This window comes from Anguilla rostrata, chromosome 5 (genome assembly GCF_018555375.3).
Source record: "Anguilla rostrata isolate EN2019 chromosome 5, ASM1855537v3, whole genome shotgun sequence".
In the NCBI taxonomy this organism is placed as follows: Eukaryota; Metazoa; Chordata; class Actinopteri; order Anguilliformes; family Anguillidae; genus Anguilla; species Anguilla rostrata.
In genome coordinates this window covers 4134416-4150020 of record NC_057937.1, presented here as the reverse complement: position 1 = coordinate 4150020, position 15605 = coordinate 4134416, and the positions used below count along the sequence as shown (strand labels likewise).

Sequence of the window (15605 nt, the reverse complement as noted above, 5' to 3'; positions counted from 1 at the left end):
AGCTCCAACATCACTGAAAATTTTTTTTTTTTTGCTGGAAAAAGTTCCTGCTTGATTAATTTCAGAGACTTATTGTTTCTGTACTTTTAGGTCTTGCCACCACTACAGCTTCCCCTGTCATTTCTACAAGTTCTCCAGCATTGCCCACCACAGCAGCTCCACGTACAGTGTATGTTTTCATTTTCATATTTGGTTTTAGAGTTGGGGTCCTCCTTGCGACATCATTTCTCTGTCAAATCTGTGGTTTGCGGGATTTCTAATATAATCTCCATGTGTTTCTGCAGTGTGGGTCCAGTTTTTATCTTTGTCCGACTTGTGTTCCACACCAACAACACCGTCCCCAGTGAGAGTGATGTTCTGGCAAAGGGCAGTCCTTTCTTGAATGGTGATGAAATCCGGCTGAATGATACCGTGAGGGTGCAGAATCTCACATATGAACGTACGTAACACATCCACACACCCCGTCTTTGCAAGTGTTCCTCTGCATTTTTCAGCCATCTTTAATTCAGTACTTTCATTGGACCTTATTTAAAAAGTGCAGCAAGAATATTATTCAATGTTATATTATCTTTTTATCATTTTATAGAGTGTGACTCTGTCAAAAGATTATTTGTTGAAGTTGAGAATTCTTCATACAGAGACATCGTTACAGATGATGGTGTTACCTCAGTGATACAAACTGAATGCTTTGACGTGTTACAATAAAAAGTCAAACCCAAATTTGTTTTTGAAGAATATCCTTCCAATCATTTCTTTTTCAGGGTTATCAGATAATTCCTTCGCTTTGAGCCTGGCCTACAAGATCAATGACGTGACCTTTCCAGAGAATGTAGAACTCAGGACGGAGACGCAAGCGCGCATTCAGGACTCGGTCAACAAGCTGGTAAGCCTCGCCTGTCCGCACGCAGCACAGTAAAGTAGCAACAAACAGACTTTAATCGTAGACCAGAACATTCTCTACAGAGACCCTGACAGTACTAAATTAGTGTCCAGCTGTAACATTTTCACTCACCTCTTTATTTCTGCTTCAACCTCCAGATGAACGGATTGCTGATCCAACCTAATGCAAGTCCTTTCACCTTCCCACAAGCAAATTTCACGTAAGCTTCAAACCTGGGACTTCTGGCATGATTTTGTAGATCACAATATGAATTTAACATGTCTTATTGGAGAAAAGTTGCATGTTAATACTTGAGATAAAATCTACAAAAGTTGCATTTGATTAGCACGGGGCAAACCTCCTAAATTTTGTCTTTTCACGTCTTCCTGCAGCCACCTGCCCAATGAGATTCGTGCGAATGTGGAGTATGTCTATCAGGAAGGTGACATCAACCAACCAAGCAACTTCCTGGCTGCGATACTGGCAGTTAGTGGTAAGTGTCCCCTGGCACCCATCATCTCATGCTGAAAATCAGGCTGTTCTTGGTACAATAAAACATGATTTGATTTACTTCAACTCATGATATTGTATTTCATATAGTGACCTTTTTGTTTTTTTGGCACTGACAACTCAGTAATTTACAGCTGCCAAGATTACTGTTTAGTTTCTGTTCAGATTATATGTGTTGTTAGGAAGATTATGAATTCCCTGAAGTGTGTGTTACATTGGAAAGAACAGCTGTGTGTTTTTTTTAATTTTTATAAATTCACCTGTTAGTGCTTGAACATCACTGAAAATCAACCTTTTTGCTGGATAAATTTCTTGTGTGAGTCATTTCAGCATCACATTGTTTCTGCACTTTCAGGTCCTGCCCCCACTACAGCTTCCCCTGTCATTCCTACGACACCTTCAGCTGTTGCTCCGACGACTTCTCGCCCAGCCACTCATATTGTTCCACCCATCACAGCAGCACCTACAGTGTATGCTTCCACTTTAATCTTTGGTTTCAGAGTTGGGGTAACATGAATCTCATAAGCTATCTGTTCAATTTATCCTCTCATGGAGCACTAATCCAAATTTTACTTCCCTCTGTTTCTACAGTCGTGGCATGGTTTTCATCTTTCTCCGATTTGTGTTCCACACCCTCAAACCCGTCCCCACTGAGAGTCAGGTTCTCTCCCAGGTCAGCGCTTTGCTGAAATTTCGTCAAACAAGGGCGCTGGATAATCCAGTGAGGATTCAGGATCTCACGTATGAAAGTAAGTCTCACTTCCACACATTTCTGCTACTGTCCATTGTCACCATTACAAAATTTTTATTTATCAACTTTTCTAGGACTCTTTTTCATGTTATACAAAAATATTATTCAATAACACATTATCCTTTTATAAACTGTCACTCAGTCCATAACATCTTCAAAAATATTCAGAATTTTGCATGGAAATACTGAAATGACACTATTTCAAATCTATTGAGATGTGACAATGCATAACCAAAAAGAAATTTATAAAAAAAAAATCTCCCTCCTGTCCTTTTCCCTCAGAAATATCAGATCATATCTTCGCTTTGAAACTGAACTATCAGATAAGCAACGTGACCTTTCCAGAGAAATATGATCTCAGGAACGAAACGCAAAAACTCATTCAGGACTCCGCAAACAAGTTGGTAAGCCTAGCCTGTCAGCATGCAGCACAGTAATGTGGGAACAAACAACTTTAATTGTAGATCAGAACATTCTTTATAGGGCCCAACATAACTGAAACTACTGTCCTACTGTAACTTGCGGTCTTCTGCCTTCCTACTCATACTTGCACTATATCAGTTGCCATCCTCCTGTAGATGGATGGGTAACTGCCATCATGAACCTACAGGTTGTAGGTTCTGCTATTCTTTGTTTAAACTTCATTCGTTCATGGTTTATCTGAGGTAATCAGGCTTGGATGACTCCTCATTGGATATATTATGTGTCTATAAACTTCTGTAAAAATTATGCTTATTTCTATGGCTGAAGGATGAAGCTGCACATAGCAGTGAGGATGATCTTTTAATTCATTGATTTTTGTTCAACCTCCAGCTGAACACATTGCTGAACAGCCCTAATGCAAATCCTTTCACCTTCCCAGAAGGAAATTATACGTAAGTCACAAACCTGGGGTTTCTGGTATGACTTTGTTCATTGCAATATTGACATATCTTCATTGAGAAAAGTTGCGAACTCACGCTTGTGGTAAATCTAAAAATCTAAAAGTGCATTTGATAAGCACGGGGCAAACTTCTTAAATTCTGCCTTTTCACGTCTTCCTGCAGCAACGGGCTCAATGTGATTAATGCCAGTGTGGAGTATGTCTTTCGGGAAGGTGACATCAACCTACCAAGCAACTTCCTGGCTGCGATACTGGCAATTAGTGGTAAGTTTCTCCTGGCACTCATCAACTCATGCTGAAAATCATGCTGTCCTTGCATCATGAAACATGACTTTCTGGAGTTCAACTCATGATATTGTATTTGATGAAGTGACCTTCTCATTGTGTCATCTCTGACCACTCACAGATGTACAGCTGCGCACATTACTTTTTACTCCCTGTTCAGATTATATGTGTTGTAAGCAAGATTTTGAATTCCATGAAGGGCATGTTAGAGTGGAAAAGACAGCTGTGTGTTTTCCTAGAAATTCACCTGTTACAACTGCAGCATCACTGAAAACTGTTCTGTCCAGACTACATATGTTGGTAGCAGGTTTGTGATTTCACTGAGGTGCATGTCACGGTAAAAATTACTTGTGCGAAATCCACCTTCTGGAGCTGAAAAGCAGGCTTTTATCTGGGTGCAATTCCTGCCCGCTATTTTTAATCACTCATTGTGCCTGCACTTTCAGGTCTGGCCACCACTGCAGCCCCCACCACCACAAGCAGCCCTGTCCTCCTGCTGATCACAAGTACTGCAGGCAGGTTCCCTGGATGGGCCCTGGCCATCATCATCCCCTGCGGTATCGCCATCATCCTCCTCCCCTTCTGGATCCTCCTTTGTGTAAGTACTGCGGTGTGTGTGTGTGTGTGTGTGTGTGTGTGTGTGTGTGTCGGAACTGTTAGCATTGTCTATGACTTTCTTCTTCTGTCTCAGTGAGCCACTCCCCTGTATTTGAGGTAGTGCTCCCTCTCTTGCTCTGACTTTCACTTTGTGTTGCGGTGTGTGTTCTCTCTCTCTCTCTCTCTCTTTCTCTCTCTCTCTCTCTCACTCCCTGTATCTCTCTCTCTCTGACGTTCTCTGCCTCTGTGTTGCAGTGCCTGCTGTGTGGTTGCTGTGCGGCCATTAAGAGACGTTGGCGCAGGAGGCACGCCTACCACATACAGCAGTATGCGGTGCATCCAAGTATGATGCGCCCCAATATTACACATCCCATCTGAGAATCTTACCTGCCACGTCCCCTCTGAGAGGGTGGAGCTTGGACGTTCAGCTGGAATCTGAAAACCAAGTTTTATTATGATTGATGTCTTATTATAATGTTCTTACACATATGATACATAGCAACTGCATGGCTGGATGGTGTAAGATATTTATCTTTATTTATTAATATGGGTTAAATATGAGAATTATCCTAAATTCTCAGCTACGTTATTCCCAGGTATTCAAATGTAAATCTGCATGTATTTATCTTTCTATGAAGCATTATTTTTATTTAATTAAAGGTTAACTATGTATTGCATGTTGCAAAGTCAATGCAATATTGATGCAATTTGTTAGGTTTAATCAATTATCATTTGACTTGTAATTTAAAGTTTACAAATGAAAATGATTTAAATCCTTATGTTTATTTTACTATATGCATCTCTCCAACTGTATTTAAAATGAAGATGTACTGAATATGTGCAGGAGTTACAAAACTATTCCAGGCTGTAATCGTACATACAGGAATAAATAATATTGTTTATTATTACAAGTATTTTAAATCAAAATGTTGATATTAGATCAATTAACTTATTGTATGTTTATTTGAATAAATAATTCACAGCCAGTAAACTGCACACATTTTTCAAAATAATAAAAAGATTATATTTTGTTATTCTGTTTATAATGGTATGTAGTAATCATCTGTATTGTGGGTTCTAAATAAAGATTAGTTTATTTTTTTACAACCTTGTTTACATGGTTTTTTATTTGACATTAGCATGGGAACATTCAACAGAACATCAGAATTTACATGCCAGGATGAGGGAAATCTCACAAGAAGACTTTTTCCACTATCACTAAGAAAAGGAATACAAACTAACATCTGTACTTTTCATCCATCCATCCATTATCCATACCCGCGTATCCTGGTCAGGGTCGCAGGAGGTGCTGGAGCCTATCCCAGCATGCATTGGGTGAGAGGCAGGAATACACAGGGCTCAATAAGTCACACACACACACACACCCAGGGCAATTTTGACTTTCCAATTAACCAATTATGTCTCTGGGAGGAAACCAGACTACAGGGAGGAAACCCACACATACATGGGGGAGAACATGCAAACTCCACTCAGAAAGGTTCTGGCCGAGATTCAAATCAAGGACCTTCTTGCTGTGAGGCAACAGTGCTACCCAGTGCACCATCGCACTCCGTACCTTTCCGAGCACATTCTGACACCAAAGTATGAGACAAATAAGTTTAGCAGTGTTAATTGCTTAACAATTGTACCATCATCCTCTCCTGGTGTGAGCTTGGAATACTTTTATAAATATAAGACTAAAGGAGTTGTGTCAATCATACAAATCCATATCTATCTTCAAAATGTGGAAAGCTGATTACGGTTCCATTTTGGTTCAAGAAAAAATCTGGGACACTTGAAGCCTAATCCTCATACAGCCAGACACACAGAACTTATAATCAAATGCCTATAATCAGACATTTCATTTAAACACTTTCTCAGCGTGTTACTTTGCTTCATAAATCTCTAAAAGGACTTTTTTTTTTTACAAACATATAATGAATTAATAAATTTATAATAATAATAATAATAACAACAATAATAATAATAATAGTTATAATTATAACAATAATAATAATAATAGTTATAATAATAATAATAATAATAATAATATGTTTGTAAAAATCCTTTTAGAGTTTTATGAAGCAAAGCAACCCATTTACCTTTTAGAGAGTGTATAATTCTAAGGGAAGACACAGAGTCATAGACAGTACCCAAAACCATTGAGCAATGGGTGGGTCCATAATGGGTGGGTGATTGCACTAGCAAATATATATATATATATATATATATGCAAATTGCTCTACAGCTGTGCAATATTAACTCATTATAGACGTGACTATAAAAACTAATGCGTGAGCAAGGGACCGAGCACTGTTGTCAGACTTTGCAAAAGTAATGATACACATCGAGAACATTCTTGCTCTTCAGGATGAGTCAATACCTTTTACCCAGAGCTCTGTCGCAGCTTGCCAATACAGATATTTTGTTTTTCAGGACACAGTACTGCCGATGGAACCAAACAATAGGTGTGTGCTTGCCTGCACATTCGTCACCAGCCTTTTAATTCAGATAATTCTTTTTACTCTCTGCCATTTTTTTTTTTTTACTTCTGCCATCATGTTTCTTTGTTTTTTACTACAATAATAATTACATAACTTGTAATGCTTTTACAAGCATTTTACTGCCATCTCCAAGTGATTTAAATAGCAAAATGAGATTAGTGACCGTATAAGCTGAATTGATGGGACTTCCCTGGGTGGGGTCCTAAAGTGCATTAATGTACGCGTGCTTTTAGGGATATTTGTGACCTAAAAATGCAACATGCGTATGTGGGATTTACGAAACTTTTTCATTCGTATGCATATTTTATGAACCATGCTTATGCACAGATGAGTAATTGGTCCTACGATGAAATTTAGGACGAAATTAATGTAAATTCTATGCATGATGCCCCTTAATTGGAGCTATGTGATTTTTTTCTAAACGACACTGAATGTCTCTGTGTACATATCTAACCTGCTCCTACCTTATAAGCCCACAAGGTCACTCCGATCCCAAGACGCAGGCTACTTGGTAGTCCCAAGAATTTCCAAGAACCTAAAAGGTGGTAGGGCTTTCTCCTACAGGGCCCCACTACTGTGGAACCAGCTTCCCAAATTTATAAAGGAGTCAGACACAGTCTCAATATTTAAATCTAGATTAAAAACGCACCTCTATACTCAGGCTTACAATCAGTTGTAGTCTGGAGACAGGGTGCGAGAAGCCTGTAGTCATAGAGCTTTGTAGGTGGCAATCCTTTCCTTACTGTCACCTGTCAATCAGCTGTGACCCGACTTTACATGGGCTGGCTCTTGATAGGCGGGTATGATTGTCTACCCCTCATGACTGCATGGGCTCTCCATCCCTGTCCTAGTAGATATGCAGCCATATTCTACTCCTGGCGGGGTCCCCCCAATACATATCACTGCCACTTTACCCACTGTCTGCTATATTGCAAATTCCCTAATTGCCGTTTCCACCCTCTTCCCCACGCTGCCGGCGGGGCTCTTGCCCCAACCCTCGAGAGTGCTTTGAGAGTCGTCTGGTCTCCCCCACCTCTGCGGTCCAGCCCCTCCTTCGTCATTGCCTCCACCCTGCCCACATCTGCCTCCACCTGCTGTTCCCCATCACCGCCACCCGGCCCCACCCATCATCTGAGCCACATCACATATCATATCTTGTGCATAAACTGGCTGACATGCTGGTCACCAGTCGGCACCCTGAGCCGACCAGAGGAGGATGGGTTTCCCCCTTGAGCCTGGTTCCTTCCAAGGTTTCTCCCCATCTGCCACAGGGAGTTTTTCCTTGCCACTGTTGCCTTAGGCTTGCTCCTGTGGGGGTTTAGGCTAGGGTTGTCTGTAAAGCGTATTGTGACAGCTGTTGTAAAATACACTATACAAATAAAATTTGATTGATTTGATTGATTGGTCTCATTTATTACAACAGGTTCTACCATAGGATCCCCTTCATTGGTTTTTTAATGTTATAACAGATCTTTCTGCTTGTAGTTTCTTTATACACTGTGCTAAAGTCTTTGAATGTTTTTCTCCCTGATCAAAGAATGACTGCTGAAATCTTTCTGCAGTTGCCTCAGAGGCTGATAATTCTTCAGATTATGCTTTTAGAAGCAGTAGTTCTTGATAAACTTCAGAATAAGGTTTCTGAAAATGAAATTGAATACATTTTTGACTTCAACATTGTGAACTTTTAAGATTTTTTGCTTTTGGAGCTTGTGAAGTTAATAGTGTGACCCTTAATAAAGGATTTAAATGCCTCCCTTTTGGTACAGGAAGATGTTTTGTGAAGTGTTAGTTTTAAAAAATCACTCACCATTCACATTATTAGGTAAACCAGTCTAGTTTCAAGGAGGACCTTGTTTTGCCTCCAGGACAACATGAATTATTAATGGCATGGATTCAACAAGGTGCATCATTGCCTGCAACAATAGGTCTAACTGTAGTGACCCAGCCTGTTCAAACTGGTTTTACAGTGTGCGTAAAAGCACAGATTCCATTCATGTGAGAATAATCAGCTCCTTTGCTCGCACCAGCCATGTCAGGGTCTTCATCACCCTTATGAACTGTCTTTGGACCTCTAATGATGAAACACAACAAACACCCATGATAGCAAGCTATCATGGACACCTGCTTTGCTATGCAGTCTAACAAAAGAACACTTTTACCACAGAGAAATGTTAAAAATACATGCACACACACACATTATAATTATAATTGTAATTATATATACAATTTAAATCAGTGGGAATCACAGGTCAAAAGTGATAGGCTCTGATATCCCGGATGAGGTGTAAAGTATGATTAAGTTGCATTTTGATGATATCTTGATTACTGATCACAGGCATTCTTATCCAGGGCGACTTACACAACCTTTTTTTTTTTTTTTTTTACAACTTTTACATTTCCATTTGCATCCATTTATACAGCTGGGCAATGCAGGTTAAGTACCCTGCTCAGGGGTGTAAAATGGCAGTGTCCTACCTGGTAATAGAACCAGTGACCTTTAGGTAACAAGACCAGCTCCTTACCCATTACACTAAATTATACCATTATGGTACTACATTATACCATTATGCTACACTGCCGCTCGGTTTGAAGGGACCTCCTTTCAAGCGGAATTGTGTTCAAGTCCACACGGCATCATAGCAGATAACAACCTCTTTGGCATGCACATGCCTATTCTTGGTTTATTTTTGGCAATGTTCTTGCTCATTCTACACGTACGCAATTAACACACCCTGTCCTATGAGTCAGACGTAGTAGCTGTAGTCACATCACTTAGAAATGTACACCCCTTGAACCCACCCTAATATGTTGAGCGCACCTTTAAATAACCTCCCGTCAGATACCAACCGCCAGAACGCTAATTCATCGCACTTAAGTTCAGTTGTGCTTTCTACTTTGACGGAGTGACTGTACACTAGAAAGATTTTCGAAGAAAACTAGTGGATTCTACTTTCCAGACCAGAGAGATATGTACTTTGGAAAGAAGAGGGGGTGAGTTTGACTTTATGAACTGAAGAGAGGAGACAGATTATATTATCAATGAATGTTTATATTATTTTGAATATGATATCACTTAGACTACATAATCTATTGAGCTGATTTTAGAGAGTGCATAAAATATGAGAAACAACTTTTGCAGAAAAGGGATGAGATTATGGGGACGTTATTTTATCAGACCATACGGTGGAGTTTTGCAGGTAGAATCTACCCACATTGGTCTTGGAGGTATAATTACTGGCTGGTAATAGGAAACTATTATGAATGAGCAATTTTTCAGAAACATTGAAAGATACATAAATAATGTTTGATCTGTTTATTACACAGTCAAAACAGATCAGTCATAATATCTCCTCCTTCATAATAAAAAGGCTCTACCCATCCGTGATGGTTTGGGGAAGATTGGGAGACATGTCACCATCAATATTTTCATATGAATTAATAATTTGACTCGCTTGACTAGCTTGTGAGACCTGAAATTTCACAACACTAGACTAGACGGTACAGTCTTCCCCAAAGTTTACATGAAACATAGACCTATAGCTATACCATTTGATTAGCCTATAGGGTTTCACAATTTAAAAAAAAGAAAAAAGAAATCTATAAAATTGAGATTTTGTTGACACCAAATTACTTATATGGTGAATTTGGTTACTGAAAATGTGAGGTGCTCTTTCAAAATAAATTATTTTAGAATTAAAATAAAATCTTTCAGCTTCAGTCATTTTGCACTTTAAATTGAAAGCTTTAAGCATTGTGTCATGAGAAATAAACTCGAAAGATCTGCACTGGATACTAATTACAACTATTTTATTTGCAATTGGTTATCCAAGGTGAAACATTCACGTTTCAGGTCCAGAAAAATTGATAACTTCTGAGCTAACTGAGCTTATTTCACACACACACACACACAAAAAATGAAATAAGCAAATATACTTATACTAGCTCATATAGTCATAACAGTTTGGAATAAGAAAAAGACTATAGCATATAATATAAGCATTCCTTTAAGCACCAACTTCCTATCATTTTAATGTTATAGTTCTTATTTTAAAAAGTGTAGAATTCCCTTACAAAAAAATTCACTTGTGAAATTTGACATTTCACATGTGAATCAAACAGTTTCACATGTGAATCAAAATATTCACATGAAGAAAGAAAATGTCATGTAAACTAGACATATTAATGTGTGACTGGCTTTTTTCAAATGTGAATGAAAATATCTGTGTGTGAAAAGAAAATATGTGACATGAAATCATGAATCTTCACGAGAATTCAACATTTTCACGTGAATAACTTTTGCAAATGTCAATAATAAAATCCTGAATGCACAATAATTGGACACCCATTATTGTCAGATTGTGCACTTTTCTTTTTCTTTTTTTAGTTTATAGATTTTTTAAGTGGCAGTCCTTAACTGATGGCTGTATTTCTGTAACTTAATAATGCATTATAGACATCCGAGGAGTACAACCCTGTTATGTAGGCGACTAATCAACTATAAATGAAAACCCACATAAACTTTATACCTTTATTGCTTGACCAATATCACCATATACTTTTCACTGTAAATCAAATTGTGTAGAAATAAGTCATTCATGACATTAATTGGTAAGGACAGGGTGAATAGTGGTTTGAAGAAATCTGGAACATCTTGCATCACAGTATGACACAATCTATGGGATTATCTTGAACAGTATCGGAAATCATAAAAAGTCATTGTAGCAGGCACAAATTAAGCATGTGCTGTCATGAATAGGCTATACATGTATTAAGGTTTCAACAACTCACTGAAAGCAAACAAAAAGTGAATATATCTGCTTACAGAAGAAAGGAAAGCTATTTGCATAATCAGTGACATCTCTGTTTGCATGGCCATTGATTTATATCCTCTGTTAGGTTTCCCTCTAGATACCATGGAAGTAAAATGAAGAAAGCAATAAGCATCTTATTAACAGTGGGTAAGTCTGTAACCAAACTTTGGGTTCACGATTCATGTTTTTATTTTTGTTATTTACCAATAAATTTGAAGCTAAACACAAAGAAGTGAAAAAAGACGTAGTTCCCATGGAAAAAAAACAATACATATTCATTTCAAGGAAAGCTAGAATTGTTTAATTAGTACGAGCAAATATCGTTAAAAGTCTGATATCGGTTGTCACTTGAATAATATCTGGCAGAATACTGTAATTACACAATCAAATAAGGAAGATAGTTCAAAGTATCTTGAATAACAGCATAATTTTTCAAAATGTTAACACTTAAAAAGTCAAAAAGATTTCTTAAAAATAATGGGATTCTTCTCAGAAAAGTACACCAGTAACGAGTGAGAAAATTTAAAGATCCTAAATGTGAGACTTAAAATCCCTGCCGGAAAAAAAATATTAATAAAATAGACCACAAGTGTTGTAATATTAATATGTGTGTGTGTGTATATATACCCAATGTAAAATGTCCGCAAATAAAAAAAATTTCTCCTATTCCTTTGGTGACCAAAGTCTGTATTTGCTGGCAAATAAACGGAGCGACAGGAGCACCGAATGCTACAACAACAGCTACAGCCGCTACAACAACAAGCCCTGCAACAACAACTATAACCTCAACTACAGCACTTACCACCACTAAGCCACCAACAACCACCATAGTCCCGAGTACAACAACTGCTGCAACAACAACAGAATCACCTACCACAACAAGCTCTCCAACAACAACAAGTGCTCCAACAACAACAGAAGCCCCTACCACAACAAGCCCTCCAACAACAACTACGGCTCCAACAACAACAGAAACCCCTACCACAACAAGCCCTCCAACAAGCACTATGACTCCAACTACAACTAATGCTCCAACAACAACTGAATCCCCTACCACAACAAGCCCTCAGACAACAACAAGTGCTCCAACAACAACAGAAGCCCCTACCACAACAAGCCCTCCAACAAAAACAATGGATCCAACAACAACAAGTGCTCCAACAACAGAAGCCCCAACCACCACAAGCCCTCCAACAACCACTATGGCCCTGACTACAACAAGCCCTCCAACAACTACAAGTGGTCAAACAACAACAGAAGCCCCAACCACCACAAGCCCTCCAACAACAACAATTGCCCTGACAACAACCAGTGCTCCAACGACAACTGATTCCCCTACCACAACGAGCTCTCCAACAACTACGGCTCCAACTACAACAGGTTCTACAACAACTGAAGCCCCTACCACCACAAGCCCTCCAACAACAACAATTGCCACGACAACAACCAGTGCTCCAACAACAACAGAGTCGCCCACCACAACAAGCCCTCCAACAACAACAATGGCTCTGAATACAACAAGTACTCCAACAACAACTGATACCCCTACCACAACAAGCCCTGTGACAACAACAACAAGTGCTCCAACTACAACAGATGCCCCAACCACCACAAGCCCTCCAACAACCACTGTGGCCCTGACTACAACAAGTGCGCAAACAACATCTGAAGCCCCTACCACAACAAGTCCTCCAACAACAACAAGTGCTCCAACAACAACAGAATCCCCTACCACAACAAGCTCTCCAACAACTACGGCTCCAACTACAACAGGTTCTCTAACAACATCTGAAGCCCCTACCACCACAAGCCGTCCAACAAGCACTATGACTCCAACTACAACTAATGCTCCAACAACAACTGAATCCCTTACATCCACAAGCCATCCAACAACAACAATTGCCCCTACCACAACAAGCTCTCCAACAACTACGGCTCCAACTACAACAGGTTCTCCAACAACAACAGAAGCCCCAACCACCACAGGCCCTCCAACAACCACTATGGCTATGACTACAACAATTGCGCCAACAACAACTGAAGCCCCTACCACAACAAGCCCTCCAACAACAACAATGGATCCAACAACAACAAGTGCTCCAAAAAACAGAAGCCCCACCACCACAAGCCCTCCAACAACCACGCCCTGACTACACAGACTCCAAAAACAAAGTGGTCCAACAACAACTGAAGCCTCAACCACCACAAGCCCTCCAACAACAACAATTGCCCTGACAACAACCAGTGCTCCAACGACAACAGATTCCCCTACCACAACGAGCTCTCCAACAACTACGGCTCCAACTACAACAGGTTCTACAACAACTGAAGCCCCTACCACCACAAGCCCTCCAACAACAACAATTGCCACGACAACAACCAGTGCTCCAACAACAACAGAGTCGCCCACCACAACAAGCCCTCCAACAACAACAATGGCTCTGAATACAACAAGTACTCCAACAACAACTGATACCCCTACCACAACAAGCCCTGTGACAACAACAACAAGTGCTCCAACTACAACAGATGCCCAAACCACCACAAGCCCTCCAACAACCACTGTGGCCCTGACTACAACAAGTGCGCAAACAACATCTGAAGCCCCTACCACAACAAGTCCTCCAACAACAACAAGTGCTCCAACAACAACAGAATCCCCTACCACAACAAGCTCTCCAACAACTACGGCTCCAACTACAACAGGTTCTGTAACAACATCTGAAGCCCCGACCACCACAAGCCGTCCAACAAGCACTATGACTCCAACTACAACTAATGCTCCAACAACAACTGAATCCCTTACATCCACAAGCCATCCAACAACAACAATTGCCCCTACCACAACAAGCTCTCCAACAACTACGGCTCCAACTACAACAGGTTCTCCAACAACAACAGAAGCCCCAACCACCACAGGCCCTCCAACAACCACTATGGCTATGACTACAACAATTGCGCTAACAACAACTGAAGCCCCTACCACAACAAGCCCTCCAACAAAAACAATGGATCCAACAACAACAAGTGCTCCAACAACAGAAGCCCCAACCACCACAAGCCCTCCAACAACACAACTATGGCCCAACTACAATGATGCTCCAACAAAACAGAAGCCCGTACCACAACCAGCCCTTCCACCAAACTCAACTATGGCTCCAACAACAAAATCCTTCCACAACAGCCCTATGCAACACACACCTGACATAGCCTCCAACAAGCACATGATGCCCTACAACAAGTGCTCCAACAAGAACAGAAGCCCACAAACCCGAACAACATTGTCCTTAGCACTACAATGGCTCACAACAACAGGCTCCAACAACAACAGAAGCCCCTACCACAACAATCACTCTAACAACAACTGAAAACCTAAGTAGAACAATTGTTCCAACATCACCTGAAGCCTCAATGACCACAAGTGTTCTGACAATAAGTGATGCTCCAACTACTACAATTGCTCCAATGTTGACTGAACATTCAGTTACAGCTAATGGCCCAAATACTACAAGTGCTCCTATAATAATTGTAGCGCCTATTAGCACAAGTGCTCCAACAAATACAAGTACAACTTCCATGATGATAAGCAATCCAATGACTAAAACTGAAGCTACAACATCAAGCAATCAAACAATGGATGCTGTAACTACATTTTCTCCAACAAATATGACTAGCGCTCTTAATACAAGTGCATCAACAAAAGGAAGGGAAGCTCCCTCAGCAAGCACTCTGTCAACAACAATAAATACTCGACCATCTTCAACAAAAACAGATACCCCCTTTCAAGTTGTAACAAATTCTGTAATATCTTCTACAACAGGTGGTGCTACTTCTGTCACTGGTAAAACTAATTTGCCAGTATCTGCAACAACTTCAGCTGTTGTTCCAAAGATTTCTTTACCAGCAACTGAAATTCCAGTCGCACAAACATTCGCTAGAACAATTACCCCAACAGAAGCTGCTACGGTCACTGTTGGAACAACTTCTTCATCTTCAAAAACCTCAGCTGATGTTACAATTTCACAGCCAGCCACAAGAAGTGTTGCTCCCATTTCACAAGCACCAACATTCGTGGGAACAGAAACCACAACAGCAGCTCCACATACAGTGTATGTTTCCATTTTGTTCTTTGGACTTAGAGATGGGGTCCTTCTAGTCCTCCCTCCCAGTTTGTCTGTCTAACCTGCGGTTCTAATCCTCATGTTATCTCTGTGTGTTTCTGCAGTGTGGGTCCAGTGTTTATCTTTGTCCGACTTGTGTTCCAAACCAACAACACCGTCCCCAGTGAGAGTGATGTTCTGGCAAAGGGCAGTCCTTTCTTGAATGGTGATGAAATCCGGTTGAATGATACCGTGAGAGTGCAGAATCTCACATATGAGCGTAC

The 15605-nt window shown here is 40.2% G+C and overlaps 2 protein-coding genes across 2 annotated transcripts in view; both read left to right on the top strand.

The window, feature by feature from the left end:
• The window catches only part of LOC135256028 (mucin-5AC-like), a 181088-nt gene that overhangs the window by 4108 nt on the left and 161375 nt on the right, over nt 1-15605 (top strand). The window contains exons 10-18 of the mRNA XM_064337900.1: nt 91-169; nt 285-439; nt 762-883; nt 1039-1100; nt 1273-1373; nt 1746-1860; nt 1982-2139; nt 2424-2545; nt 2955-3016. Of these exons, the coding sequence (XP_064193970.1) occupies nt 91-169; nt 285-439; nt 762-883; nt 1039-1100; nt 1273-1373; nt 1746-1860; nt 1982-2139; nt 2424-2545; nt 2955-3016 (976 nt within the window). The remainder of the gene's footprint in view (nt 1-90; nt 170-284; nt 440-761; nt 884-1038; nt 1101-1272; nt 1374-1745; nt 1861-1981; nt 2140-2423; nt 2546-2954; nt 3017-15605) is intronic.
• LOC135256007 (mucin-2-like) lies at nt 12424-14589 on the top strand. The gene is made up of 2 exons (XM_064337881.1): nt 12424-13315; nt 13415-14589. The coding sequence occupies exons 1-2, from the start codon at nt 12424-12426 to the stop codon at nt 14587-14589; spliced, it is 2067 nt and encodes a 688-aa protein (XP_064193951.1).

Coding starts and splice junctions, on each gene's coding strand:
- LOC135256007 (XM_064337881.1), top strand. CDS start 12,424: ATGGCCCTGACTACAACAAGCCCTCCAACAACTACAAGTGGTCAAACA. Junction 13,316..13,414: donor AATGGATCCAACAACAACAA/GTGCTCCAAAAA, acceptor CAACAACTGAAG/CCTCAACCACCACAAGCCCT.